This window comes from Engystomops pustulosus, chromosome 4 (genome assembly GCF_040894005.1).
Source record: "Engystomops pustulosus chromosome 4, aEngPut4.maternal, whole genome shotgun sequence".
NCBI classification, from domain to species: Eukaryota; Metazoa; Chordata; class Amphibia; order Anura; family Leptodactylidae; genus Engystomops; species Engystomops pustulosus.
Genome location: NC_092414.1, coordinates 17880191 through 17908079, shown reverse-complemented (window position 1 = coordinate 17908079; position 27889 = coordinate 17880191). Strand labels below are relative to the sequence as shown.

The 27889-nt window shown below is 46.6% G+C and overlaps 2 protein-coding genes and 1 long non-coding RNA gene across 3 annotated transcripts; 1 reads left to right on the top strand and 2 right to left on the bottom strand.

Moving 5' to 3' along the window:
• Positions 1-483: 483 nt before the first annotated feature.
• Positions 484-27889, bottom strand: LOC140128879 (uncharacterized). The gene is made up of 4 exons (XR_011855168.1): positions 27766-27889; positions 1010-1101; positions 772-883; positions 484-692 (listed from the first exon to the last, which is right to left on the bottom strand). It is a non-coding gene; the product is annotated as an uncharacterized lncRNA (long non-coding RNA).
• Positions 10438-26529, top strand: LOC140128877 (uncharacterized). The gene is made up of 6 exons (XM_072150577.1): positions 10438-10505; positions 11970-12311; positions 13982-14146; positions 24077-24205; positions 24737-24835; positions 25687-26529. Exons 1-6 carry the CDS (start codon positions 10460-10462, stop codon positions 25737-25739), a joined length of 834 nt encoding a protein of 277 aa, XP_072006678.1. The 5' UTR covers positions 10438-10459; the 3' UTR covers positions 25740-26529.
• Positions 14153-23121, bottom strand: LOC140125835 (uncharacterized). Its single transcript, XM_072144710.1, has 4 exons — positions 22806-23121; positions 21924-22658; positions 15791-16486; positions 14153-14173 (listed from the first exon to the last, which is right to left on the bottom strand). Exons 1-4 carry the CDS (start codon positions 22926-22928, stop codon positions 14153-14155), a joined length of 1575 nt encoding a protein of 524 aa, XP_072000811.1. The 5' UTR covers positions 22929-23121.

Genomic DNA, 27889 nt, shown 5'->3' with positions numbered 1-27889 from the left:
GAGCCTAGGTGCACCAAAAGAGGCCGGCGGTGAACCACAGGTAAGGTCAGAGGTCAGTTTTCTTACACCATCTGAGGTCACAAATATAATAATTGCCTAAGATGTTCCAGTAGATGATCTTATTCATCTGATGTGGAGACATCCCAAGCATCATAGATGTTGAGATAAAGATAAAGTGCATTGTCCGTCTATAATGCCCTCTGCCCGATATCCTGCATGTGTCGCTTCCCCGCTCAGGTCCGCAGGAGTTCACCATCTTTTTAGTGGTGTATGTAAGTGCTTGGACTTGCAACACAATTTGAAAGTGAAATCCCGCGCTCAGTCCGAATCAGTCGGACCGTCCAACTTGCGTCGCATGGAAGCAGCGCAGCGGCACCACAAAAAGGGGCGCGTGCGACACAGTCCGAGCGCAGACGCTTCTTAAATACCTGTACAAGCCGTGTAATCCCCGAAAATAGTGCACAGCCCAACAAAGATGCAGCATGCGACCCTTAGTAAATGAGCCCCAAAATGTCAACAAGACAAACAGTAATAATAAGAGAAAAAAAAACTAAAATAACACCACAGCAGTCATATGTCATAAAGTGAAGAGTTTACTGCTATGACTGAAGAAGAAATTTGAGAAACGGATCACCTTCCAATCCACTGTGTATTCCCAGCCGCTTCTTCTCAATGTGACTACAAGGAACAACCTGAGGGAAGAAAAACATTTTCATACAGATAAAATCTTCTAGTTACAGAAGTCCCATGTGCACAGGAAATGAGACTTACCTTTATATATGAGCATGAATAAAAGAGGTAGAACAAGGATAAGAATCCCTCGAATTATGTTTGCAGTGGAAATATTAGTCTTACTTTCATAATCCAAAGAAACTGTTACTATCTATATATAGAAGATAAAGTATTAGAAAACAGGAAAATGACCAGAAAAAAAACAACACATCTATAGTGTATATGTTATTATATAGAATTTATAGTATCATAGTGATAGATAGAAGATATTAGATACTTCTGTTGTTCTTGAATGCTCCATTAAGATTCTGTAATCAGTCGTTCCAACCAAATGCTCTGCGTTCGTAGTAGGTGCTTTTACCCCAGGGTCTGAAACCCAAAAAAATGAAAACTTTAAAAAATGAAATTATATCACAAATACATTCATAGAAGTCAACATAGAGAATATATACCAGCAGAGACTATACTACGTATAAATATATACCAGTAGTGACTATACCACACATAAATATACACTCACCGGCCACTTTATTAGGTACACCATGCTAGTAACGGGTTGGACCCCCTTTTGCCTTCAGAACTGCCTCAATTCTTCGTGGCATAGATACAACAAGGTGCTGGAAGCTCCTCAGAGATTTTGGTCCATATTGACATGATGGCATCACACAGTTGTCGCAGATTTGTCGGCTGCACATCCATGATGCGAATCTCCCGTTCTACCACATCCCAAAGATGCTCTATTGGATTGAGATCTGGTGACTGTGGAGGCCATTTGAGTCCAGTGACCTCATAGTCATGTTCAAGAAACCAGTCTGAGATGATTCCAGCTTTATGACATGGCGCATTATCCTGCTGAAAGTAGCCATCAGATGTTGGGTACATTGTGGTCATAAAGGGATGGACATGGTCAGCAACAATACTCAGGTAGGCTGTGGCGTTGCAACGATGCTCAATTGGTACCAAGGGGCCCAAAGAGTGCCAAGAAAATATTCCCCACACCATTACACCACCACCACCAGCCTGAACCGGTGATACAAGGCAGGATGGATCCATGCTTTCATGTTGTTGACGCCAAATTCTGACCCTACCATCCGAATGTCGCAGCAGAAATCGAGACTCATCAGACCAGGCAACGTTTTTCCAATCTTCTACTGTCCAATTTCGATGAGCTTGTGCAAATTGTAGCCTCAGTTTCCTGTTCTTAGCTGAAAGGAGTGGCACCCGATGTGGTCTTCTGCTGCTGTAGCCCATCTGCCTCAAAGTTCGACGTACTGTGCGTTCAGAGATGCTCTTCTGCCTACCTTGGTTGTAACGGGTGGCGATTTGAGTCACTGTTGCCTTTCTATCAGCTTGAACCAGTCTGCCCATTCTCCTCTGACCTCTGGCATCAACAAGGCATTTCCGCCCACAGAACTGCCGCTCACTGGATGTTTTTTCTTTTTCGGACCATTCTTTGTAAACCCTAGAGATGGTTGTGCGTGAAAATCCCAGTAGATCAGCAGTTTCTGAAATACTCAGAGCAGCCCTTCTGGCACCAACAACCATGCCACGTTCAAAGGCACTCAAATCACCTTTCTTCCCCGTACTGATGCTCAGTTTGAACTGCAGGAGATTGTCTTGACCATGTCTACATGCCTAAATGCACTGAGTTGCCGCCATGTGATTGGCTGATTACAAATTAAGTGTTAACGAGCAGTTGGACAGGTGTACCTAATAAAGTGGCCGGTGAGTGTATATCAGCAGTGAATATTATGCACACATAAATATATGCCACCTGTGAATATTATGCTCCCATAAATATATACCAGCAAAGAATATAACACACATAAATATATACCAGCAGTGACTATACCACATATAAATATATACCAGCGGTGTATATTAACCACTTAATATGAATTATGATGTACAAATTTGCCATAACGCCATAAAGGATTTATAAAGAATATTATGCACACGTAAAAATATACTAGCAGCGACCATACCACACATAAATATATACCAGCAGTGAATATTCTTGATTTCTTGATCTAAGAGAAATTAGATCCCGCTGCCAGAGTTCTTCACATAAAAATGTACTCTTTATTTCATCCTTAAAATCCTTGCAGGCAACAAATAGCAGGAATATACATGTGAGTAAAAATCTAGGCAAAGTCTACGCGTTTTGACATAGTTTTACTAATGGCTCAGTGAATATACCACACATAAATACATACCAGCAATGAATATTATGCACATATAAATATATACCAGCAGGGAATATACCACACATAAAAATATACAAGCAATGAATATTAAGCACATATAAATATATTCCAGCAGTGTATATTAACCACTTAATGCATTATGATGTACAAATTTGCCATAACGCCATAAAGGATTAATAAAGAGGGCTTATGGACTGTGCCCTCTTCATACGTGGTGAGAGGTGACCAATCATGGGTGTTAACAATTCACCTGCCACTGGCACATGGGGGCCACCATCTTAGATGGCATTGTCGCTCCCCGTGACATCATCAGGGAATGATTATCTGTTCCCATTGCAGAATGGGAGTCTCCAGGACCTGTCATTCAGTTATGTTATAGATCTATAGCAAATTATCCATAAATTGCAGTATACAGTAGGAACAATCAGACCCCCAAGGGTTATAGTAGTAAAAATAAATTAAAACAAATAAAAACAAAAAACTGAATTCAAAACACCCCCTTTCCCTAGAACTGATATAAAATTAACAAATAAAATAAACATGTTAGGTTTTACTGCGTCTCAGTACAATCTATCAACGTATAAAAACGGTTATTCTCAGATGGAAAATAGCGACCAAATGTCCGAAACGCCACTGTTTTGCCATTTTGCAACACAAAATTTTATAAAAAGGGATCCAAATGTCATACCATCACCAAAACGGTAGAAATGAACACATCAGCTTGTCCCGCAATAGAATGGAACCTAACACGGGTCCAAACACTAAAGCATAAATAAGTTATTGGTGTCAGAATAGGGTGAAACTATGAAACTCTTTTCTTACAAAAGGTTTTAATTTTAAAACAAAAAAACCTGTAAAAATGTTGTATCTTGCTGATAATACCAACCCATAGACCAGTGATGGCAAACCTTTTAGAGATCGAGTGCCCAAAATGAGACCTAAAAACCATCAGCTTTTCCCAAAGTGCCAACACAGCAATTTAGGCAGTAACAAACTTATTGCTTCCAGAATTTTGGAGCTCCAATCCAACCCTGTCCACACCTTTTCACCTTTCAGGCAGGACCAAACAGCACACTTTTAAAATAGCAGGGCACTACTTGGACTGCCTGAGACTGCAGGAAGATGCCATGTCTGGCAAACTCTGTGCCTGGGAGACAGCCCGTGTGCCCACAGAGATGCCTCCGAGCGCCATCTCTGGCACCAGTGCCATAGGTTCGCCACCACTGCCATAGACTAAAGAGATGTAATATGGGGACGCACAGTAATAGCTGTACAAACAAAGCCCACAAGAATACGGCTTTTGGAAATAATTTTCCCGCTTCCCAGTACACGGAATGGGTCAGGACAGGGAATGGAACGGACAGGCATGGAATAATAAATATGGCTACTAGGAAGTAAGATTTCTTACACAGAAAAAAGCCCTAAGACAGCTCCGTGATGATGTGATATACATCATACACCACAAGCGTAAGGTCTCACCTCCTTCTATCGTCACTTTTATCTCTTCTGTCAGGTCATTGAATAGTCCAGGGACCGCCACCCGGCAGCAGTAGGTTCCTGCATCGTCTTTGGTGGCCCCGGTGATGGTCAGGGACACATCCCCCTGTGTAATGTCCCCCAGTAACTGGTATCTGTCAGATTTCCTCCAGGTCACTCTGTAGCCATCAGTCCTGAGGATCTCATCAGTACAAGCCAAGGATGGACATCCTCCTCGCCCCCAGCACATAGAGTGTCGATACTTAACAATCCTGTAGACACAGGGTAAGGTCACTGCTCCATTCACCGGTCCTGTCACTTCTCCTGATGTCACCAGAGCTGCAAGAGGGAAGTGGAAACATTTATCTATTTACAGTATCGTCCACCCTTCATCCATGTAGAATACAGGGGATCCGGCTTCTCAAATCGAGTAATGGCTTCCACTCACCTGAGAAGTAGAGGATAAGAAATATTCTGGGGGTGTTCAGAGCAGACATCTTGTGTGACCGGTGACATTGAAGTCGAGAAGTCAGGAAATAACAAAGGAACCACTGACCACTAAGCCGACAGTTCAGCCCCTTTACGTCAAGAGATGCTCAGTCAGATCTCTTCTCGTCCTCTTTACTTGTATTTCATTTTTCCACCATCACCAAATCTCTCGAAATCTCACTCAGTGTTGGAAAGGAGATACTGTAGTGCAACTTCCTAATGTAGACTGCTTCTGTTTAGGGGCAGTTTGAGTCAATTTGTACCCACCTATGTTCAGTTACCTCATTCCAACATTCCCATAGGGAGTCCAAGGTGTCAGCTCGGTGATATTCCCATATATTAGGTATTTCCCGACCCCACCATTCCGTGAATAGTACAGCAATGACTTTCAAATCCTATGTAGTTTAGTTTGTTGTTTATTCATCTTTGTTTTTTGGGGAGTTTTATAGTGTATCCTAGAGAGATGGAACTTCAAGTTGGAATTTAAAAGTGCTAATGGTCGGAAATATTTAGGTTTTGTTGGACAATCTCCATGGACTGATGATGGCCACTGTTCACAGCCGAAACGCGTGTCTTGAACGTTTTATTGTAACTTTGAGGGTTGCATTATACGACTCTGTCAACCCAGACGTTTTTTAACTTTAATGTACAATCATGTACTTTTATGTGTCAGGGCTTGGCGGTCAGTGAAAACCACGGAGCACCGCGGGAGATGACACAAGCCGACTCCTGGGACCAGAATCTAAGTGGCAGCCGGTCTTCACCAGAGCCCGCTGCAAAGCAGGATGGTTTTGCTGCGATGTTGTGCCACCAAATACAATGCGCAGTCGGGCACAGTATCAGGCACAGGCAGGCAGTGATGCAAAGGTCAGAGATCCGAGTCACAGCACGCGCTGGGAGCAGGGACACGCGTGCCAACCGGACGAGGAGGTAGCAGGAGCATGGAGAGGTAAGTGAGGGCCGGGGATCGTGCCGCCATGGAGAGGGGAACCGGTGTGCCTGCGATCCGAGATGTGGATTGCAGGGACACCAGTGACATTATGTAAATAAAGAACCCTCTTCTTTTATAAAAATTGGAAATAAATCGATTATTTCTGCACTGGGAATACATTAAATACTCGGACTCCACCTATATGGACGGCTGAACCAGTCAGGGCTGGAGGCAGTGTCCATTTCTCTCTTTATATTCTGCCCAGTTCCTTCAGAGGGCGCTGGTTATTCAGTCTGATCTCTGCTATCTTGTGCTCTTGCTATCTTTGTTTGTTATCTTGTGTATATGATTTAAATATTTTATATATATATATATATATATATATATATATATATATATATATACCAGCAGTGAATATACCACACATAAATATACACCAGCAGTGAATATACCACATGTACCGTAGATATATAGATGCAATATTTGTTGCAACTGCTTCTTCCTCTCTCTTTGCTAGCCCGGTCAATTCTGGTCTTCCTCCTGGTAGACTTTCCGCAGTTGAAAAGTCATCTTCATCAGATAAAGACAGACATATACCGTATATACTCGTGTATAAGCCAAGTTTTTCAGCACAAAAATGTGCTGAAAATCCTCAACTCGGCTTATACACTTAAAAAAAAACAACTTATATACTCACCCTCCGGTGGCCCCGATGCACAGCGCTGCCGGAAAGAGCTTTACAGCTCCCTGCGGAAGACAGAAGAAGATAGAAGACAGAAGAGGACCCGCGTTGACATCGGGGGAGCAGCGCGGACATCGGGGGAGCAGCGCTGCGCATCGGGGCCACCGGAGGGTGAGTATATAAGTTTTTTTTAGTGCTGGGCTGGCTGTATACTAGTGGGTGCAGGCTGTATACTACACGGGGCAGGCTGGGCTGGGTGTATACTAGTGGGGGCAGGCTGTATACTACACGGGCAGGCTGGGCTGGCTGTATACTACTTGGGGACAGGCTGGGCTGACTATATACTACAGGGTTCAGGCTGGGCTGACTGTATACTAGTGGGGGCTGGCTGTTTACTACATGGGGCAGGCTGGGCTGGCTGTATACTAGTGGGGGCAGGCTGTATACTACACGGGCAGGCTGGGCTGGCTGTATACTAGTGGGGGCAGGCTGTATACTACACGGGGCAGGCTGGGCTCGCTGTATACTAGTGGGGGCAGGCTGTATACTACACGGGGCAGGCTGGGCTGGCTGTATACTACTGGGGGCAGGCTGGGCTGGCTGTATACTAGTGGGGGCTGGCTGTATACTACAGGGGGCAGGCTGGGCTGGCTGTATACTACTGGGGGCAGGCTGGGCTGGCTGTATATTAGTGGGGGCTGGCTGTATACTACTGAGGACAGGCTGGCCTGGCTATATACTACAGGGGGCAGGCTGGGCTGGCTGTATACTAGTTGGGGCTGGCTGTATACTACTGGGGACAGGCTGGGCTGGCTGTATAATACTGGGGGCAGACTGGGCTGGCTGTATATTAGTGGGGGCTGGCTGTATACTACTGGGGACAGGCTGGCCTGGCTATATACTACAGGGGGCAGGCTGGGCTGGCTGTATACTAGTTGGGGCTGGCTGTATACTACTGGGGACAGGCTGGGCTGGCTGTATACTACTGGGGCAGGCTGGGCTGGCTGTATACTACAGGGGGCCAGCTGGGCAGGTTGTATACTACAGGGGGCAGACTTGTCTGGCTGTATACTACGGGGGGGCAGGCTGGGCTGGCTGTATACTACTGGGGGCAGGCTGTGCTGGCTGTATAGTACAGGGGGCAGACTGAGCTGGCTGTATACTACTGGGGGGCAGGCTGGGCTGGCTGTATACTACTGAGGTCAGGCTGGGCTGGCTGTATACTACTGGGGGCAGACTGAGCTGGCTGTATACTACTGGGGGGCAGGCTGGGCTGGCTGTATACTACTGAGGTCAGGCTGGGCTGGCTGTATACTACTGGGGGCAGGCTGGGCTGGCTGTATACTACTGGGGGCAGGCTGGGCTGGCTGTGTACTACTGGGGGCAGGCTGGGCTGGCTGTGTACTACTGGGGGCAGACTGGGCTGGCTGTATATTAGTGGGGGCTGGCTGTATACTACTGGGGACAGGCTGGCCTGGCTATATACTACAGGGGGCAGGCTGGGCTGGCTGTATACTAGTTGGGGCTGGCTGTATACTACTGGGGACAGGCTGGGCTGGCTGTATACTACTGGGGGCAGACTGGGCTGGCTGTATATTAGTGGGGGCTGGCTGTATACTACTGGGGACAGGCTGGCCTGGCTATATACTACAGGGGGCAGGCTGGGCTGGCTGTATACTAGTTGGGGCTGGCTGTATACTACTGGGGACAGGCTGGGCTGGCTGTATACTACTGGGGCAGGCTGGGCTGGCTGTATACTACAGGGGGCCAGCTGGGCAGGTTGTATACTACAGGGGGCAGACTTGTCTGGCTGTATACTACTGGGGGGCAGGCTGGGCTGGCTGTATACTACTGGGGGCAGGCTGTGATGGCTGTATAGTACAGGGGGCAGACTGAGCTGGCTGTATACTACTGGGGGGCAGGCTGGGCTGGCTGTATACTACTGAGGTCAGGCTGGGCTGGCTGTATACTACTGGGGGCAGGCTGGGCTGGCTGTATACTACTGGGGGCAGGCTGGGCTGGCTGTGTACTACTGGGGGCAGGCTGGGCTGGATGTATACTACTGGGGCAGGCTGAGCTGGCTATATACTACAGGGGGCAGGCTGGGCTGGCTGTATACTAGTTGGGGCTGGCTGTAAACTACTGGGGACAGGCTGGGCTGGCTGTATACTACTGAGGGCAGGCTGGGCTGGCTGTATACTACTGGGGACAGGCTGGCCTGGCTATATACTACAGGGGGCAGGCTGGGCTGGCTGTATACTAGTTGGGGCTGGCTGTATACTACTGGGGACAGGCTGGGCTGGCTGTATACTACTGGGGGCAGGCTGGGCTGGCTGTATACTACAGGGGGCCAGCTGGGCTGGTTGTATACTACAGGGGGCAGACTTGTCTTGCTGTATACTACTGGGGGGCAGGCTGGGCTGGCTGTATACTACTGGGGGCAGGCTGTGCTGGCTGTATAGTACAGGGGGCAGACTGAGCTGGCTGTATACTACTGGGGGGCAGGCTGGGCTGGCTGTATACTACTGAGGTCAGGCTGGGCTGGCTGTATACTACTGGGGGCAGGCTGGGCTGGCTGTATACTACTGGGGGCATCACAGGGATGTACAGGTTTGAAAAACCCGGGTTGGTAAGACGCGCTGCCCCAATTGAGTAAAATCCGACAAGGTAGTATAGTTCAAGGTTCAAGGTATTATTTATTTGTAGGATAAAAGGACTACGCGTTTCGGGGGTGGTCCACCCCCTTCCTCAGGTCTGTGACAAATGCTAAGCAAGATAACATGGTAAAAATAATTTCGAGTATATATACATATGAAGGATAATGTTCATTTTTGAAGACATATGTAAGAGAATATAAAGTATAAGTAGTACGTGGTTGTATGGTGGAGGAGGGTCCATATTGCACGTGTGCCATCATAAAAAATTCATAAAACATAATATGAGTATTATGTCACGGACCTGAGGAAGGGGGTGGACCACCCCCGAAACGCGTAGTCCTTTTATCCTACAAATAAATAATACCTTGAACCTTGAACTATACTACCTTGTCGGATTTTACTCAATTGGGGCAGCGCGTCTTACCAACCCGGGTTTTTCAAACCTGTACATCCCTGTGATTCCCTATCCGGCACTACCTCTGTACCGGACTCCGGGAAGACGCAGCACACCCCACCCACAACCACTGGAGAACAAAAAGTATCTACTCTAGACGCTTAAGACACAAGGTGTCACCAGGTGAGCAGATACCCTCTAATACTTCACCTTAATCTCAAGTTTCTTATTGCACTAGGGGCGCCGCCCGTGTCCTTTTCTATTTTTCATACTACTGGGGGCAGGCTGGGCTGGCTGTATACTACTGGGGCAGGCTGAGCTGGCTGTATACTACTGGGGGCAGGCTGGTTATATACTACTGGGGACTTTCTGGCAATATACTGGGGGGTCTTTGATCAATGCATTTCCCACCCTTGGCTTATACTCAGCCAGTTTTTGGTGGTAAAATTAGGGGTCTCGGCTTATACTCGGGTCGGCTTATACTCAAGTATATACAGTACTTGATTATTTTCAGAGGCAGCTGGTGCCATCACTGTAATAACTGACCCCCTCCACCTTCCTGGTATCCCATCTACCATGTAATGACCATGACAACAGGGCAGTCCCCCAAATCTGGGACTATCCTGCTATAGCTGTGATTGGTTGCCATGGGCAACTAGGAATATTCTGACTTTCAGACACTTGATAAATCTGCCCCAATGTATCAGTCTGCAATCCAGGCTTTTTATCTAATTTCCTGTCCTAGATCTATATATAAAATATGTAAGCAGGAAACGTAAGATTCTAGAGAAGATTTCACAATCCACTTCCCATTTCTATTTCCTTTCTATTAAATCTTTACATTTCATCCTCTACTTGCATTTTGTATTTTGCACTGGACCAAGATAGAAGATGACTTTTCATACTGTGGTCCTGGTTCTCAGCCTCTTCATTACAGGTGAGTGGACTTTAAAAATCATTCAGGTTCCATACACAAGCTGAATTTTTCGGTAATGTGAGGTCCATGACCCAAAAAAAAAATGCACTTTGTTATTTTTATGGTAAATTTACATCTATGTGCATCTTCTCCACTCTCCTCATCTACTTCATATTTGCCCCCCTCTCCTCACAGTCAGACCATCCCTTCATATTGGAGCTCCGCACCTTAGTCCAAACCCCCTTCATCTTTGCCCCTCCCCCTCATCCCAGACAGCCCTTCTCTCTTCACATTTGCCCCCTCTCCTCTCAGTCAGTCCCCTTCATATCTACCTCCCTCTTCCCACCTTTAGCTTCTCCCTTCATACTGTATTTGACTCCCTATCTACTCAATCTTCTCAGCCAACCCCTCCCATCATATCTGACCCCTTGCTCCTCGTAGTCAGCCCCCTTAATATTCATCTTTCTCCTCACAGTTAGCAGCTTTATTATTTTTTTCATATTGGCTGCCACTTGTACAATGCAGTATCCTACGGGTCATGTGATCATGACATCATTACAGGTCCTTAACCCTGGACGATATAGCATATGTATTTCTGAATAGATACAGTTGCTATATCCTCCTGGGCAGAAGTACCAGAAATGATTTGAGGTACTGAAGGGAAATGTGGTACGCAAATTATGGCAAAAATGTGATGAAACCGGTCCAGGGGGAAAGTGCCAGCCACCAAGATGCCGCCCCCTGTTCTACAGAAGAACACGCCGCCTGAGGTGAGTAGCACAACAGCCACTACACATATCTTTCTGTGGAAAAGTGCGTTAACAAGTGGGTCAACAGGCTTTGAAACTTGGCGCTAATAGTTGGAGATCACTGGGGCTGATGGTACAATCCCTTTAAATAGAATGAATAGATGAAAACATTGGAGCACACAGGGGCTGATTCTCTGAGTGGATGAGAATCGGTCACAATTATGTGCATGTTGCCTAAGACTGATGTTTTTTTGGGCAGGGAGTCCTCACCATGGACCCTTTGGCATTATCATGACCTAATGGAGCAGATTTACTTACCCATTCCATTCGCGATCCAGTGGCGGGTTCTCCGACGCTGATTCGGGTTCTGCCGGGATTCACTAAGGTCCGTGCGCCCGATATCCACCAGGTGTCGCTGCTGCGCCAAGGTCCGCTGGAGTTCACCGGAGTTCACCTTCTATTACTTGGTGCAGGTAAGTGCGTGTCAAGCAAAAAAAATTCTGTGGTTTTTTCGAATCTGTCGGGTTCTTCGGTGGCCACGCCCCTGATTTCCGTCGCAAGCAACCCAGCGTGATTGGGCCGAAATCCGATTGCGTGCGCCAAAATCTCGGCGGAATTCGGCACAAATCAGAAATCGTCGGGATACCCGACGGAATTGCGCGATTCTGGCCCTTATTAAATGACCTCTATTGTCTTCTAATATCTAATTTTAGAATTTTGGATTTTTTTTGTGCAGCTATGACAGCATCAGCACCTGACGGAAATGTGACTGGATCAGCGACTGACACGGTGACATTACCCTGCAATTATTCTCCTGGTGAGAAGAGAGACATTTGCTGGAGAAGTACCAGTTGCCCTAAGTCAGAATGCAGTAATCCCATCCTACAGACAGATGGCAGCACAGTAACCAAGAGGAAATCTCATAGGTACAAGTTACTGGGAAACCAGACAGAAGGTAACGCATCCCTGACCATCAGCGGGGCGACCGGAGAAGATGACGGAAACTACTGCTGCGCTCTGTTTATCCCGGGGGCAACTAATGTCTCGAAAAGGGAGATCTATTTGAAGACAGTGGAAAGTAAGTTGAACGATTGAGTTACTTGTATATTAAGGGATTCAGGGACTGACATACAAGAACCTCATAATACACACCTCAGCTGCTGCAGAACATCATCATACACACCTCAGCTGCTGTATAGCATTCTCATACACACCTCAGCTGCTGCACAGCATTCTCATACATACCTCAGCTGCTGCAGAGCATTCTCATACACACCTCAGCTAATGCAGCACATCCTCATACACACCTCAGCTCCTCCAAAGCATCCTCATACACCTCAACTGAGGCACAGAATCATCCTACAGGCCTCAGCTGCTACAGAGCATCATCATACACACCTTAGCTACTGCAGCACAACCTCATACACACCTCAGCTGCTGCAGAGCATCATTAAACACACATCAGCTGCTGCACATCATTATCATACACACCTAAACTAATGCAAAGCATCATCATATACACCTCAGCTGCTGCAGAGCATTCTCATACACACCTGAGCTGCTGCAGCACATCCTCATACACACCTCAGCTCCTCCAAAGCATCCTCATACACACCTTAACTGCTGCAAAGCATCGTCCTACACACCTCAGCTGCTGCACAGAATCATCCTGCACGCCTCAGCTGCTACAGAGCATCCTCATACACACCTCAGCTGCCGCAGCACATCCTCATACACACCTCAGCTGCTGCAAAGCATCCTCATACACACCTCAACTGCTGTACATCATTCTCATACACACCTAAACTAATGCAAAGCATCATCATACACACCTGAGCTGCTGCAGCACATCCTCATACACACCTCAGCTCCTCCAAAGCATCCTCATACACACCTTAACTGCTGCAAAGCATCGTCCTACACACCTCAGCTGCTGCACAGAATCATCCTGCACGCCTCAGCTGCTACAGAGCATCCTCATACACACCTCAGCTGCCGCAGCACATCCTCATACACACCTCAGCTGCTGCAAAGCATCCTCATACACACCTCAACTGCTGTACATCATTCTCATACACACCTAAACTAATGCAAAGCATCATCATACACACCTGAGCTGCTGCAGCACATCCTCATACACACCTCAGCTCCTCCAAAGCATCCTCATACACACCTTAACTGCTGCAAAGCATCGTCCTACACACCTCAGCTGCTGCACAGAATCATCCTACACGCCTCAGCTGCTACAGAGCATCCTCATACACACCTCAGCTGTTGCAGCACATCCTCATACACACCTCAGCTCCTCCAAAGCATCCTCATACACACCTCAGCTACTTCAAAGCATCCTCATACACACCTCAACTGCTGCACAGCATCATCCTACACACCTCAGCTGCTACAGAGCATCATCATACACACCTTAGCTGCTGCGGAGCATCATAATACACACCTCAGCTGCCGCAGCACATCCTCATACACACCTCAGCTACTCCAAAGCATCCTCATAAACACCTCAACTGCTGCACAGCATCATCCTACACACCTTAGCTGCTACAGAGCATCATCATAAACACCTTAGCTGCTGCGGAGCATCATCATACACACATCATCTTCTGCAGAGCATCATAATATACATCTTAGCTGCTGTGGGGCATCATCGTACATAACTCGGCTGCTGAAAAACATTTGGATTTATTTGGCCTTTGACTTGTTTTCTAAATCTGTATCTCTCTTTTTCCTATGCAGTTGGACCAGCAGCACCTGACACCCTGACACTGCCCTGCATAATGTCTCTCAGTAATGAGTCCTACAGCTTGTTCTGGGGCCGAGGCGACTGTTCATGTCGGAATGCCCTCCTGCGGACTAACGGCAGCGTCACCAGCAGGACATCTGATAGATACTGGTTTTTGGGTAATGTCACAGCGAGGACGCCGCCGCCTCGTCACGTGACGTGGGGTGCAACTGTACGGGTTAATTTAGCCTACTCAAACTTGCGCTCACCTTTCACTCAGGACACAAATTGAGCATAAATCACACCTCATACAGCTCCAGCACCCCAGGACCAGACCCGCTGCCACCACTTATTGCATTTATACTGGGACCAATAAGTATCCCACTCTACATCAACTCTTGCTTCTCAAGCAGTCACTTTGTCACACCACTAGACATGCACACTCAGCACTCCAGCAGTCACACAGTTCACCACACTTCACAAGGCTATGAGTTCGCAGAGCATACAGGGACCAAAATTAAAGTGAAAAGCTTTAATTACAAAAAGTTGATCAGTGCATAAAAAGATATTAAAAACAAAAGAATTACAAAATAAAATGACACACAACACGGCAAAACAGTTATAAAATAAAAAGGGAGAAAAATAACAGAAACTTAAAGTAAATCCTGATCCCTGGAGGTGGGAGAAATAAGGAACACACTCAGCTTGTCAAGCAGCCCCCAAAATGTGAACACCAATTCTTGGATTTTATATTGTTTTATAACTTCTCAGTTTGGTTCAGATTTCAGAACCTCCCATTCATTAATTAGTCCAGAGGGTCATTCAGGATTGGGCAAAGTGTTAATGAGGGGGGAGAGTCCAGGAATATTTAAACAGTTCTTTGTTTCCAAATCCTGATGCAGAAGAGGGGGGGGGGGGGGTAGGGAGACCAATTGTCCTTTGGGGTCTGAACAGACCAGTCTTCAGTTCAGAGGTTATCAGGCTGTTAAAGCTCCAGGATGTCATAAAAGCTGCCTGGACACTTCAATAGATGCCAAATATTTAAACAAAGTTTGTAATTACCCTATAGTTAAACCCATCTTATACATTCACGATTAATATCTCCTTGACACCTCCCCCTTTCAAGATTGGGCAAATTTGAAATGACCCACGCCATTTTAAATTTTCCCAAGCCAATTACCAATAATACATAGCAGAAGTTCAGTACCATAAAAATCATTGCCATAAGATGTGATTACCTGGGCACATCAACCATCTGGTCCTTTGTCCTGTGTATAAGGCCAAGTAATATCCCCCCTGGTCACTTGTACACTGCTGTGCTGGGACCCCCTGCTGACTTTATGGCTTTGTGCTGCAGAAACACTAAGTTCTGTGTCCCCTCTCCCAAGTGTGAAATGGTTAACCCTCTCCCTGCTGGATGAAATGCCAATGGAGTTAAGTGTAGGACTACTGTACCCAGTTACATTGTGTTTTGGTTTTCCCACTGTACAGCTATTAGAGTCCCTCTCTTTATCATTTATACTACAGGGCTTAGGTTGGACCACTGACTGAACGCTCTCCTGAGAGTCCCTATGCCCCTGCTCCCCTTTCTGATCGCTCCCCAAAACTGCACTGGCAACACTCATCACTGGGAACCCGACCTCACTGTGGATCCCAGTCTCCTCTCTCAGCACTGGTTCTAGTGTACACGCTGTCTTTAGCTTATAGACACACTGCATCTCCCCAGTCTGAGTAGAGGCATCTTTGTGGCTCATGCTCTGAGCCTTACTCATCTTGACACCTCTTGTCTGCTCTAGGACCTCTCCTTGAGTAATGGCCTCCACCAGATCCACACTCAGGACCTTAGAGCTTTGAGGTGCCGATTCAGAGACTCCATCTTGGCAGCCTCTCACACCCTGCACCATATCTGCTGACTGCAGGGTTATCTCTGGGGGCCCATTCACCACCCCCTCCCCCATAGCTTCCTCATACTGGGACACCTCTGGTTCTGGAGCAGGCATAGCCTTGCTCTTGCTATCCTGTCCTCCTTCCCAGACCAGTCCCCTTGGGCTTCTGCCCATTTTCTCATATGATTGTTGTACATCAGGCACATACACAGTTGTCATTTTTCCCAAATCATTTCCCAACAATACATCCACAGGCAATTCTTGTGACACTCCCACTTGTCTGATACCTCTACCAGCACCCCAGTCCATAAAAACCTTGGCGTCGGGCACTCCTGGATGGCACCCAGTTATCCCCTTCACAGGCAAAGTCTTTTCTGGAATGATGTCCTCAGGGTTTATAACCTCAGGGCGAACAAGAGAATAACTTGCCCCTGAGTCTCTTAATCCCTGGGTGACTCTATCACCCACTATCACAGTCTGCATGTGATGCTGTAATTTCTCCATATCACCAGAAAGCAGCATAACTACTGGTACTGTAGAGTAGACAGTTGCCCCTCTCTCTGGGCACGCAGACCTCAGATGACCCACTTTGTTACAAATAAAACATTTGCGCATATCCCCCTGATTTATAGACTCCCTCAGTGTAATGTTCTCACCCACTTTGGAGACAGAAGGTGTTAGGATTGGGTACACAAAAGACAGGGGATAGTGTGCCCTGAGCTTTTCCCAGCCTCTGTCCCTTCCTATAGCCCCCCCACGCTAAACCGTGGGGCGACTACTTGAAGACTCGGAATACTCTGGTTTAAGTGGGGGAAGGGAAATACAAACAGACTGACGAACATAAAACACAAAAGAATCGTAAACTAGCCGGAGTCACAACGGGAGGGTACGTCAATAGCAAAGTCAGTAAGCAAATAGTCAATGTCAAAAACTAGCCGAGGTAACAACAATACAGATACAGAGCAATACAACCTAGTGCAGCAAGCAAGTGGAGAAAGAGATTTCAAACACTGGCACAGGTGACTAGTGAAGCTGCAATTTATGCAGCCAGAACTCCACCTCCAGAACCTGATAGGAGCTGGACAGCATCTGGGAATTAACCCCTCACGGTGCAGAACAACAGGCACCAAGCAGAGGTTCAAAGTCCCAGCCACTCCTAGACAGCGCGAGATCTTAGCAGCCGCTGCCCAGGACGAGAGGTGGAGTTTGCGCGGACACGCGCCGGGGTTCGGAGAACGCTGCTGGCACCACCAGAAGTCCCAGCATTCTCCCTAGCGAACCTGACAGTACCCCCCCCCCCTGACGGGGGGCCTTCGGACCCCTAGCTCTTAAAGATGGCTTCTGAGGGTAGGTCTGATGAAACAACCTGAGTAACCGTGGAGCATGAACATCTCTAGCCGGAACCCAAGACCTATCCTCAGGACCAAAACCTTTCCAATGGACCAGGTACTGCAGGGAGTTACCTACCCATCTGGAATTCACAATTTTTTCTACCTCAAATTCCAGATTCCCCTCCACAATAGATGGAGAAGGAGGGTCAGAAAGAGGCAAAACAGGCTTAACATAGCGCTTCAGAAGACTCTTATGGAAGGTGTTATGGACCCGCCACCCTGCTGGAAGTGTAATCTTGAAGGAAACCGGGTTAACAATATGCGTAACAACAAACGGACCCACAAACCTGGGCGCAAACTTCAAAGAGGGGACCTTCAATTTAAGGTTTTTTCGTGGATAACCACACTTTATCCCCCACCACAAACGTATCGGAGTTAGTGCGCCTTCTTTCAGTTTGTTGGACCATAGAATTTTGTGCCCTCTGAATATTCCCCCGAACCTGTGACCAGAGTGAGCGCAACTTGGATGTAATAGCTTCCGCTCGAGGAATATTAGAGACAGGCACAGATGAAAAAGAGAAACGTGGATGAAAACCATAATTGCAGAAAAACGGAGATACCTGTGTGGACGAACTACTGTGGTTATTAATAGCAAATTCTGCCAACGGAAGGAATTTCACCCACTGGTCCTGACTGTCCGAGACAAAGAGTCGCAGATATTGAATCATCTCCTGATTCATTCTCTCGGACTGACCATTAGACTCAGGGTGAAACGCCGACGAGAACGATAAATTAACTTCCAGTCTAGAACAAAATGCTCGCCAAAATTTGGAAACAAATTGTACGCCCCTATCTGACACAATATCATCTGGTATACCATGGAGGCGTACAATATTCTGTATAAACAATTCAGCTAATTCTGCAGCTGAAGGTAACTTTTTTAATGGAACAAAGTGTCCCATTTTAGAGAAACGGTCCACTACTACCCAAATCACTGTATAGCCTTGAGATGCTGGCAGATCAGTGACAAAGTCCATAGACACTTTAGACCATGGCCTGGTGGGAACTGGAAGCGGAAGAAGAGGCCCCTCAGGACGTCTCCTGGGAGTCTTTCCTCGCGCACAGACCTGACAGGCTTGGACAAATGCGTGCACATCCTTAGTCATGTGAGGCCACCAGTAACTTCTCTTCAAGAGATCCAAGGTACTCCGCATTCCCGGATGACCTGCCAACACCGAGCAATGCGTCTCCTCCAACACTCTCAAACGACAAGAAAGAGGAACAAATAATTTGCCTTCCGGAAGGTCTTTAGGTGCAGATCTTTGTCCTGCTAAAATTTGAGAGGAGAGGTGGGAGGAGACAGCTGCCAGCACAACCCCTGGAGACAAAATATTACTGTCAGTAGCCTCTGGAAGCTCAGGAGTCCCGAAGCTACGGGACAAGGCATCAGCCTTCACGTTTTTTGACCCAGGTCGGTAGGTGACCACAAAATTGAAGCGAGAGAAAAACAAGGCCCACCTAGCCTGACGTGAGTTCAAACGTTTAGCAGTATCCAAATATACTAAGTTCTTATGATCCGTGAGCACAGTGATCGGATGAAGAGCTCCCTCCAAAAAGTGTCGCCAGACTTCAAATGCCCACTTAATGGCAAGGAGCTCTCGATTACCAATATCATAATTCCTGTCACAAGAGGAAAACTTTCTAGAGAAATATGCACAGGGCCTAAGTCTGGTGAGAGTGGAGGACCCCTGAGACAACACTGCACCTACTCCAACCTCGGAGGCATCAACCTCCACAACAAACGGTAGAGAGAGGTCAGGTTGAACCAAGACTGGGGCTGACGAGAATGCCGCTTTTAAAGTTTCAAACGCTGAGCAAGCGGCAGGGGACCAATTGTTCGGATCAGCACCCTTACGGGTTAGATCTGTGAGGGGTTTGGCGATCACGGAAAAGTTCTTTATAAAGTTCCGATAATAGTTAGCGAAACCTAAAAAAACGTTGTAGGGCCTTAAGATTGGTAGGCCGAACCCAGTCCGTGAGCGCCTGAACCTTACTCGGATCCATCTGTACATCAGAGGGAGTCACAACATAACCTAAGAAGGAAACCTTCTGGACGCAAAAAACACACTTTTCCAGCTTAGCGAAGAGGTGGTTTTTGCGCAACCTGGTAAGTACTTGGCGGAGGTGTTGCTGGTGAGAAACCATATCAGGAGAGAAAATCAAAATATCGTCTAGATAAACCACCATAAACACACCGATGTAATCATGAAAGATGGAGTTCATAAACCCTTGAAAAACCGCTGGGGCATTACTCAAACCAAAGGGCATAACCAGGTATTCAAAGTGTCCCAAAGGTGTATTAAATGCGGTTTTCCACTCATCCCCTTCCCGGATCCGAATCAGGTTATAAGCCCCTCTGAGATCTAATTTAGAGAAAACTTGGGCCCCAGAAACCTGATTTAAGAGATCCGGGATCAAGGGGAGAGGACCTGAGTTTTTTACCGTTATCTTGTTTAATTCTAGATAATCAATACACGGCCGTAAACCACCGTCTTTTTTCTCAACAAAAAAGTGGGCGACTCAGAGGGACGGATATGTCCGATTGCCAAACTCTCATCAATATAACTCTTCAGTGCCTCCCGTTCAGGTACCGACAGGTTATATATACGACCCTTTGGCAATCTAGCTTCAGGAAGAAGGTCAATTTTACAATCAAACTCCCTGTGAGGAGGAAGTACTTGGGATAAGGGTTTTGAAAACACATCTGAGTAATCAGAGAGAAAACCTGGAAGACTCTGATCTTCCGCCACTACTGTACATAATGAAACTCTGGACAGGTGATCCTTACAGTGAGGACCCCAATGAACCAGCTCCAGAGTTTCCCAATTAATTACCGGATTATGGATCCGGAGCCAGGGTAGACCAAGAATGACATTTTCAGACAGGTTTTCCATAACTAGGAAAGAACACCATTCTTCATGCATAGCTCCTACCATAAGTTTTATCTGCGGGGTTCGGAATTTAATCAACCCTGCCTGTAGAGGGGTCAAATCCGCACCCGACATCTGGATAGGAGTGGACAATGGAATCAATGACATGCGAAACTGAGAGACAAAACTATAATCAATTAAATTAGACGCAGCACCTGAATCCAAAAAGGCGCGACCAGTGCAGGAAACAGACTGAAACTTAACTGTACAAGGTAAATACATTCTAGATACAATTGGGAGTACCTGAGCTCCTAAGCAGTCCCCCCGACTACTGCTTAGGAGCGGAAGTTTTCCTGCTGCTGCCTCTTGGAACAGGTGTTGACCTGATGATCAGGACTTCCACAGTAGAAACAAAGATGACGTCTCATTCGATGTTGCTTCCGCTGTGCAGGAGAGATGCTATCCAGCTCCATGGATTCCAATTCTGGACTACCCGGAGACAGATTGGCCGCTGGCTGACAGTCAGAGGACACCCGAGGTGATCGCCCGGATCTTAGGCGACGATCAACTCGGATGACCAGAGTCATAGCATCATCTAATGTCTGAGGCTCGGCATAAGCTAAGACTAAGTCCTGTACTCGGTCTGACAGTCCGGACATAAATTGGTCTTTTAGGGCGCAGTCATTCCATTGAGAGTCAGTCACATACTGTCTGAACTGGGCACAATAATCTTCTGCTGTCCGCTTTCCCTGACACAGAGATCTAAGGTGGGAAACTGCAAGTGCTCGGCGGTCAGGTTCGTCATAAATCTGGCCTAAAGCAGAAAAAAAAGCGTCAAGAGAAGAACGGGATGGAGAGTCAGGTGGGAGAGAAAAAGCCCAATTTTGCGGATCCCCACGCAACAGGGAAATTACCACGCCCACCCTTTGAATCTCTGTGCCCGATGAACGAGGGCGTAAAGAAAAGTATAGTTTACAGCCCTCCCGAAATGAAAAAAATTTCTTACGGTCACCAAAAAACACGTCAGGGAGAGGAACCTTAGGTTCAGGCATGGGTGGCAGTGGATCCTGCGGTGATGTCTGTCGTGGAACCTGCATAGATTCCTGAATTTGGAGACGGGAAGCTAGATCCTGAACAAGCTGAGTTAGGGTCTGGACCTGAGCGACCACAGCTGACAAAGGCTCCATGGAAGGAGAGAATGTAGCAGGTCGGATACAGGATGCAGACCTGTGAGTGGCCAGTGTTTCTGTTAGGATTGGGTACACAAAAGACAGGGGATAGTGTGCCCTGAGCTTTCCCCAGCCTCTGTCCCTTCCTATAGCCCCCCCACGCTAAACCGTGGGGCGACTACTTGAAGACTCGGAATACTCTGGTTTAAGTGGGGGAAGGGAAATACAAACAGACTGACGAACATAAAACACAAAAGAATCGTAAACTAGCCGGAGTCACAACGGGAGGGTACGTCAATAGCAAAGTCAGTAAGCAAATAGTCAATGTCAAAAACTAGCCGAGGTAACAACAATACAGATACAGAGCAATACAACCTAGTGCAGCAAGCAAGTGGAGAAAGAGATTTCAAACACTGGCACAGGTGACTAGTGAAGCTGCAATTTATGCAGCCAGAACTCCACCTCCAGAACCTGATAGGAGCTGGACAGCATCTGGGAATTAACCCCTCACGGTGCAGAACAACAGGCACCAAGCAGAGGTTCAAAGTCCCAGCCACTCCTAGACAGCGCGAGATCTTAGCAGCCGCTGCCCAGGACGAGAGGTGGAGTTTGCGCGGACACGCGCCGGGGTTCGGAGAACGCTGCTGGCACCACCAGAAGTCCCAGCATTCTCCCTAGCGAACCTGACAGAAGGCTGTGATGTTGTCCTGGCTTGTTTTTCCTTCCAGCTGGAGGACCTTTGGGGGGATGTTTCCCTCTTGGCTTCAGGCATCCGGTTGGCAGTATAGGAGTCTGCAATCTGCGCAGCTTCATCCGCAGTTTTAAGCTCCCTGTCACAAACAAACTGTCGAACATTCACAGGGCAAATGTGCAGAAACTGATCTTTTATCATGAGATCCTCCAGGTCCTCACGGCTGTTGACAGAAAGTCCTCGGGTCCACTGTAGAAAGGTAGTCCGTAAGTTGCCTACAGCATCAGCGTAGCTGTCAGTTGGTCCTCGCTTTACGCTCCGGAATTTCTTGCGGTACACCTCTGGAGTTAGGTTGTACTTTTTAATCAAAGCGGCTTTTATAGCATCATAGTCCTCATCAAGCTCAAGAGGAAGGTCAGCAAATACTTCCAGGGCTTTGCCTCTTAACCCTGGGCTTAAATACTGTGCCCACTGCTCACGGGGCAGATGGTATTGTCTGCAGGTCTTCTCAAAAGATCGCAGAAAAATGTCCAAGTCCCCATCCTTGTCCAGTACTGGAAAACGTTCTTGACGAGGTCTTTTGGGGTCTACATCTTGGGATTGGGGTTGCACAGAATTGATACCCCTTTCAATACGCGCCATTTCCAGCATGAATTCTCTATCAGCCTGGCGCTCTGCGGCCGCTCTCTCCTTCTCTCGCGCTGCTCTCTCCTCTCGCGCTGCGGCCGCGCTGCCTTCCTGAGGGCTCCTGCTGTGGGTAGCCTCAGGGGAAACTCTTCCAGGATTAATGTCCATATCTTGGCTCCCTTGAGCTGTGCCAGATCCTTGCTCTGCATCTTGCTCCATCAAAGCACAAACCAGCAGGTCTTTGGACTTGTCAGCCGGGTCGATACCTCTCTGCTCACAGAGGTGGACTAGAGCCCCCTTGCTCTGTCTCTTGTAGATGGTTGCCATCACTGAGTGCAACCTTTGCCAAATAAAAGATAGAAAAGAAAAACGGGGAAGGGAAACTGTTTGCACGTGTGTCTTAGAACAGCACTGATTTGGTCCGTGTAAAACTAGGGTACTCCTCGCAAGGATTCCACTAGTCCTTAAGTGCAGGGGTCAGTTACTTAATCCCAACACTTAATGCTCTGACAAAAATGAATTTATCCCACCGCTGCCAACCAATTTGTCACGGCGAGGACGCCGCCGCCTCGTCACGTGACGTGGGGTGCAACTGTACGGGTTAATTTAGCCTACTTAAACTTGCGCTCACCTTTCACTCAGGACACAAATTGAGCATAAATCACACCTCATACAGCTCCAGCACCCCAGGACCAGACCCGCTGCCACCACTTATTGCATTTATACTGGGACCAATAAGTATCCCACTCTACATCAACTCTTGCTTCTCAAGCAGTCACTTTGTCACACCACTAGACATGCACACTCAGCACTCCAGCAGTCACACAGTTCACCACACTTCACAAGGCTATGAGTTCGCAGAGCATACAGGGACCAAAATTAAAGTGAAAAGCTTTAATTACAAAAAGTTGATCAGTGCATAAAAAGATATTAAAAACAAAAGAATTACAAAATAAAATGACACACAACACGGCAAAACAGTTATAAAATAAAAAGGGAGAAAAATAACAGAAACTTACAAACTTAAAGTAAATCCTGATCCCTGGAGGTGGGAGAAATAAGGAACACACTCAGCTTGTCAAGCAGCCCCCAAAATGTGAACACCAATTCTTGGATTTTATATTGTTTTATAACTTCTCAGTTTGGTTCAGATTTCAGAACCTCCCATTCATTAATTAGTCCACAGGGTCATTCACAATTGGGCAAAGTGTTAATTAGGGGGGAGAGTCCAGGAATATTTAAACAGTTCTTTGTTTCCAAATCCTGATGCAGAAGAGGGGGGGTAGGGAGACCAAATGTCCTTTGGGGTCTGAACAGACCAGTCTTCAGTTCAGAGGTTATCAGGCTGTTAAAGCTCCAGGATGTCATAAAAGCTGCCTGGACGCTTCAATGGATGCCAAATATTTAAACAAAGTTTGTAAACACCCTATAGTTAAACCCATCTTATACATTCACGATTAATATCTCCTTGACAGGTAACATCACAGAGGGGAACATGTCCATGACCATGAGCAGGTTGACCAAGGAAGATGAAGGACCTTACTGCTGCAAAATGCTCACCCCCAAAAATGTGAAAAAAGTCGTAGTTCTGAGGATTTTGGAAAGTAAGGATATTTCTTTAGATGTTTTATAGGGAAGAAATATGTATAAGGCAGGAGACAATCAGATTTGGGGGCACTACTTCTACTTCTGGCTTTCAGAGGACCTGTCACCTCTAAAAACTGCACTAGGAGCTGCTTACTGAAGTGGTCGGGCGTATTCATGAGGGGGCGGGATTAGGGGCGGTGACTGCCGCATGATGCTCGGCACTCACCGCTGGCCAATGGAGTAGAAGGGCGGTGTGGAAGCAGCATCTTGGACCGCCCCCTCATGAATACATCCGCTTCTGCTTACAGCTTGGTCCGCGGTCCTAGTGCTGTTTTTAGAGGTGACAGGTCCTCTTTAAAAAAAACTTTATCAAGAACCGCATCCCAATTTTCACTTATGTATCGGAGGCTAAGGAGAGATTCTGTTTTTATACAAAAGCTATTCCCCATAGGTTATATTAAGAATATTGGAAACCCAGTTTCATTTAGGGTTATTACAGAAATACAATGACCTGATTGTCTATTTGTCTTACTGTGTCGTGTCTATAGGTGACGACAGAAACAAATGGAATATTCATCTCATTGGAAACATCATTAGAGGGATCCTCATCATCCTGTTACCTCTCCTGGTCCTCACCATATACTATTGTAAGGCTGGTTTACAATGTATATTGCCCCCCTTAGTGATCCCTACCATGTATATTGCCCCCCTTAGTGATCCCTACCATGTATATTGCCCCCCTTAGTGATCCCTACCATGTATATTGCCCCCCTTAGTGATCCCTACGTACTTACCACCATCCAGCACAGCGGATTAGACACCTAAATGAGGGATTAAAGGGATTTCCCCACAAAGGAAAGTTAGGCCCTATCCACGGGATAGGGCCTAACTTTTTGATTAGTGAGGGTCCCATTACAGATCACGAAAATGAGGGGTCCGATGGAGTCTCACGTACCTCCGTCGGACCCCTTGTCGCTCCATCAGACTAATGGAGCAGACGGCGGCGCATGAGACTCCCACTGATCAGCAGGTTAGGCCCTATCCCATGGATAAGGCCTAACTTTTCTTTGTGGGAAAACCCCTTTAAATTCTAAATCTGAGGTGATAATATACTAATATATTAGTAACAAACAGGCGGTCCCCTACTTAAGAACACCCGACTTACAGACGACCCCTAGTTACAAACGGACCTCTGGATGTTGCCAATTTACTGTACTTTAGCCTTAGGCTACAATAATCAGCTATAACAGTTATCAGAAGTGTCTGCAATGAAGATTTATTGTTAATCCTGGTTCTTATGACAACCCAAAAGTTTTAAAATCCAATCGTCACAGAGACCAAAAGAAAATTTGTCTTGGTTTACAATTATAAAATATACAGTTTCGACTTACATGCAAATTCAACTTAGGAACAAACCTAAAGAACCGATCTTGTACATAACCCGGGGACGTTGGGATCTCCATTGTGTATTAATGTCCATTTGTGTCTCTTCTCGCAGGTTGCCCCCTGGAAATCTATTACCCAGAAGAGGCCGGAGAACATTATGAATGATGACAGCTCAGGGATAGGTGACAGTAAACCAGTGGCTTTAACCCTTTAATTACGAGGACTGAAAAGGCTTTAACCCCTTGCCCCTTTTTGCATTTCCATTTTTCACTCCCCTCCTTCAAAAATATATAAGTTTTTATTTTTCTATGTAGAGATCTGGGTGAGGGTTTATTTTCTGCATGACAAATTGTACTTCATAGGGACGGGATTTGATATTCCATGCCGAGAAGTAGGAAAAAAATCAAAATGCTGTGAAATTGGTCAAAAAACGCATTTGCGCCATTTTTTTTGCGGGCTTGCATTTTACAGCTTTAATTACGCCCCAAATGGCTTGTCTCCTATATTCAATCATTGGGGCTCATTTACTAAGGGTCCACAAACGTCAGATATTCCGATGTTTTCCGATTTTACAACTTGCTGATCAGTGGGGGTCACAGTGCTGAGACCCCCGCAGATTGCGAGAATGATGGGCACAGCGCTCTGTAATTTCCGTCAGCTCCATAGAGATTAATGGAGCAGAACAGTCATGTGAGTGGCAAGGGGGTCGGTCGGACCCTTTTTCCTGATCTGCAGGGGTCTCAGCACAGAGACTCCCACTGATCAGCAAGTTAGGCCCTATCTCGTGGATTGGGCCTAACTTTCCTTCGTGGTAAAACCCCTTTAAATGTTAATGTTAAAGGGGTTTTTTGGGGCATTCCTATTTTTTTTGGGTTGGGGGTGTTAAAGTTACAAAAAGTGGGGAAAATAGACTTTTTTGTAATGTATTATACACATTTTTTTTTCTAAATTTCAAATAAAGTACAAATTATCAATATAAATGAATTCCCTTGTGTGTGACGGTCATTTTGATATATAATAGGTATAGTCATCGGGCCACTGCAGCCTATGGGGATGTTTTTTACAGGGTTGCGGGTCAATTTTTTATTTGATTGGGAAATATTCACATTTATTAATATTTTGTTTGTGTGTTTTTTTTACTTTATATATCCCCTTGATGCCATAAGGGACCCCTGGGGGACATTTTTTACAGTTTATTTCTCGATTTTTTTTCCCTAATAAGTTCTCCACTGGATCTATAAGAGCCCGAGTTATAGGGGAAATAACTCCCTGAGGTGGTGGTGGGGGGGGGTCCAAATGTCTGGGGTAGAGCTGTACTGGGTCTCCTTAACTCTATAGAGCCAGTGGCAGTGCCAGCTCCTGCATTCACTGCATAGCACAACTTTAGCGCTATGCAGTGAAGAAAGGAGAAGGCAGAAGCGGTAATAAACCGTTTCTACCTTCTCCCCAAGATCTATGGTCTGTGACCCAGTCCTGCTCCTGCAATCAGCGTGGGAGGAGAAGAAACTGCAGGTACATCAGGATCAAGTTAAAGGGGTTTTCATACTGTACATATGTACAAAGAATAAAGAGAAACATATGTCATCTTTAATCGTTTGGATTCCATTAGTGGGAGGCAGGCTTCTATTTCCAGACCTCTGACACCCAGGTCAAGGATGAGGTATTATCAAATTCCTACTTCTCCACAGAATCATCATATTCCAGATCCAGAGCCAACCAATCCATTGTGTGTGCCTGCAGAAGTCAGAGTCCACAGCCTGTTATCTGTTACTTTGTTGGACTGTGTTTTTATTTAAGATTTCTGTCTCCACGTGTGATCCCTGGCCTGCCGCTAACATCATGAGCCTCCCCTTCACCTTCTGCCCTGGGATCCATTACCACACACACACACACCGGAAGTGTCCCAGGTGGATCTTTTCCTAATACTGCAGCCTCTCCTTCTTCTTGCATCTCCCAGCTTGCCCTGACTGGCCTAGATGAAGCTTATTCTCCTGGACCAAGACACCTGTGACATAACCCTGGTGCTGGGCTGGACTACAGCCATCCAGGTACCAGGGAGTCCAGCTACCCCACTCTGCAGTCAGGCACTAGTGAGGCAACAATGCACTTCCTAAAAGATCCAGCGAACAGCTGCATCATCCGGGGCAGTGTCTGTGTGTGCATTCTGGTACTTATAGCTTTTGTCTTTTACCTTAAAGGTACAGGACTGTGTCTGCAACAAGAGTAGGCTGGAATCAATCTCCAGGGAGCTTCATCGGTTCTGCTGCATCTGCAGCACAAGAAGAACAGTAATCAATGTGTAGTTCTATAGCAGC

Bases quoted from the DNA above. Each gene is read 5' to 3' on its own strand.
- LOC140128877 (XM_072150577.1), top strand. From the start codon at position 10,460: ATGACTTTTCATACTGTGGTCCTGGTTCTCAGCCTCTTCATTACAG. The intron at 10,506-11,969 runs GTGAGTGGACTT...TTTTTTGTGCAG, and splicing joins TCTCAGCCTCTTCATTACAG to CTATGACAGCATCAGCACCT. The intron at 14,147-24,076 runs GTAATGTCACAG...TCTCCTTGACAG, and splicing joins TGATAGATACTGGTTTTTGG to GTAACATCACAGAGGGGAAC.
- LOC140125835 (XM_072144710.1), bottom strand. From the start codon at position 22,928: ATGGCAACCATCTACAAGAGACAGAGCAAGGGGGCTCTAGTCCACCTC. The intron at 22,659-22,805 runs GAGCAAGGATCT...GAGAAGGAGAGA, and splicing joins CTTTGATGGAGCAAGATGCA to GCGGCCGCAGAGCGCCAGGC. The intron at 16,487-21,923 runs GTTCTCCGAACC...ACACTGAGGGAG, and splicing joins CTTCTGGTGGTGCCAGCAGC to TCTATAAATCAGGGGGATAT.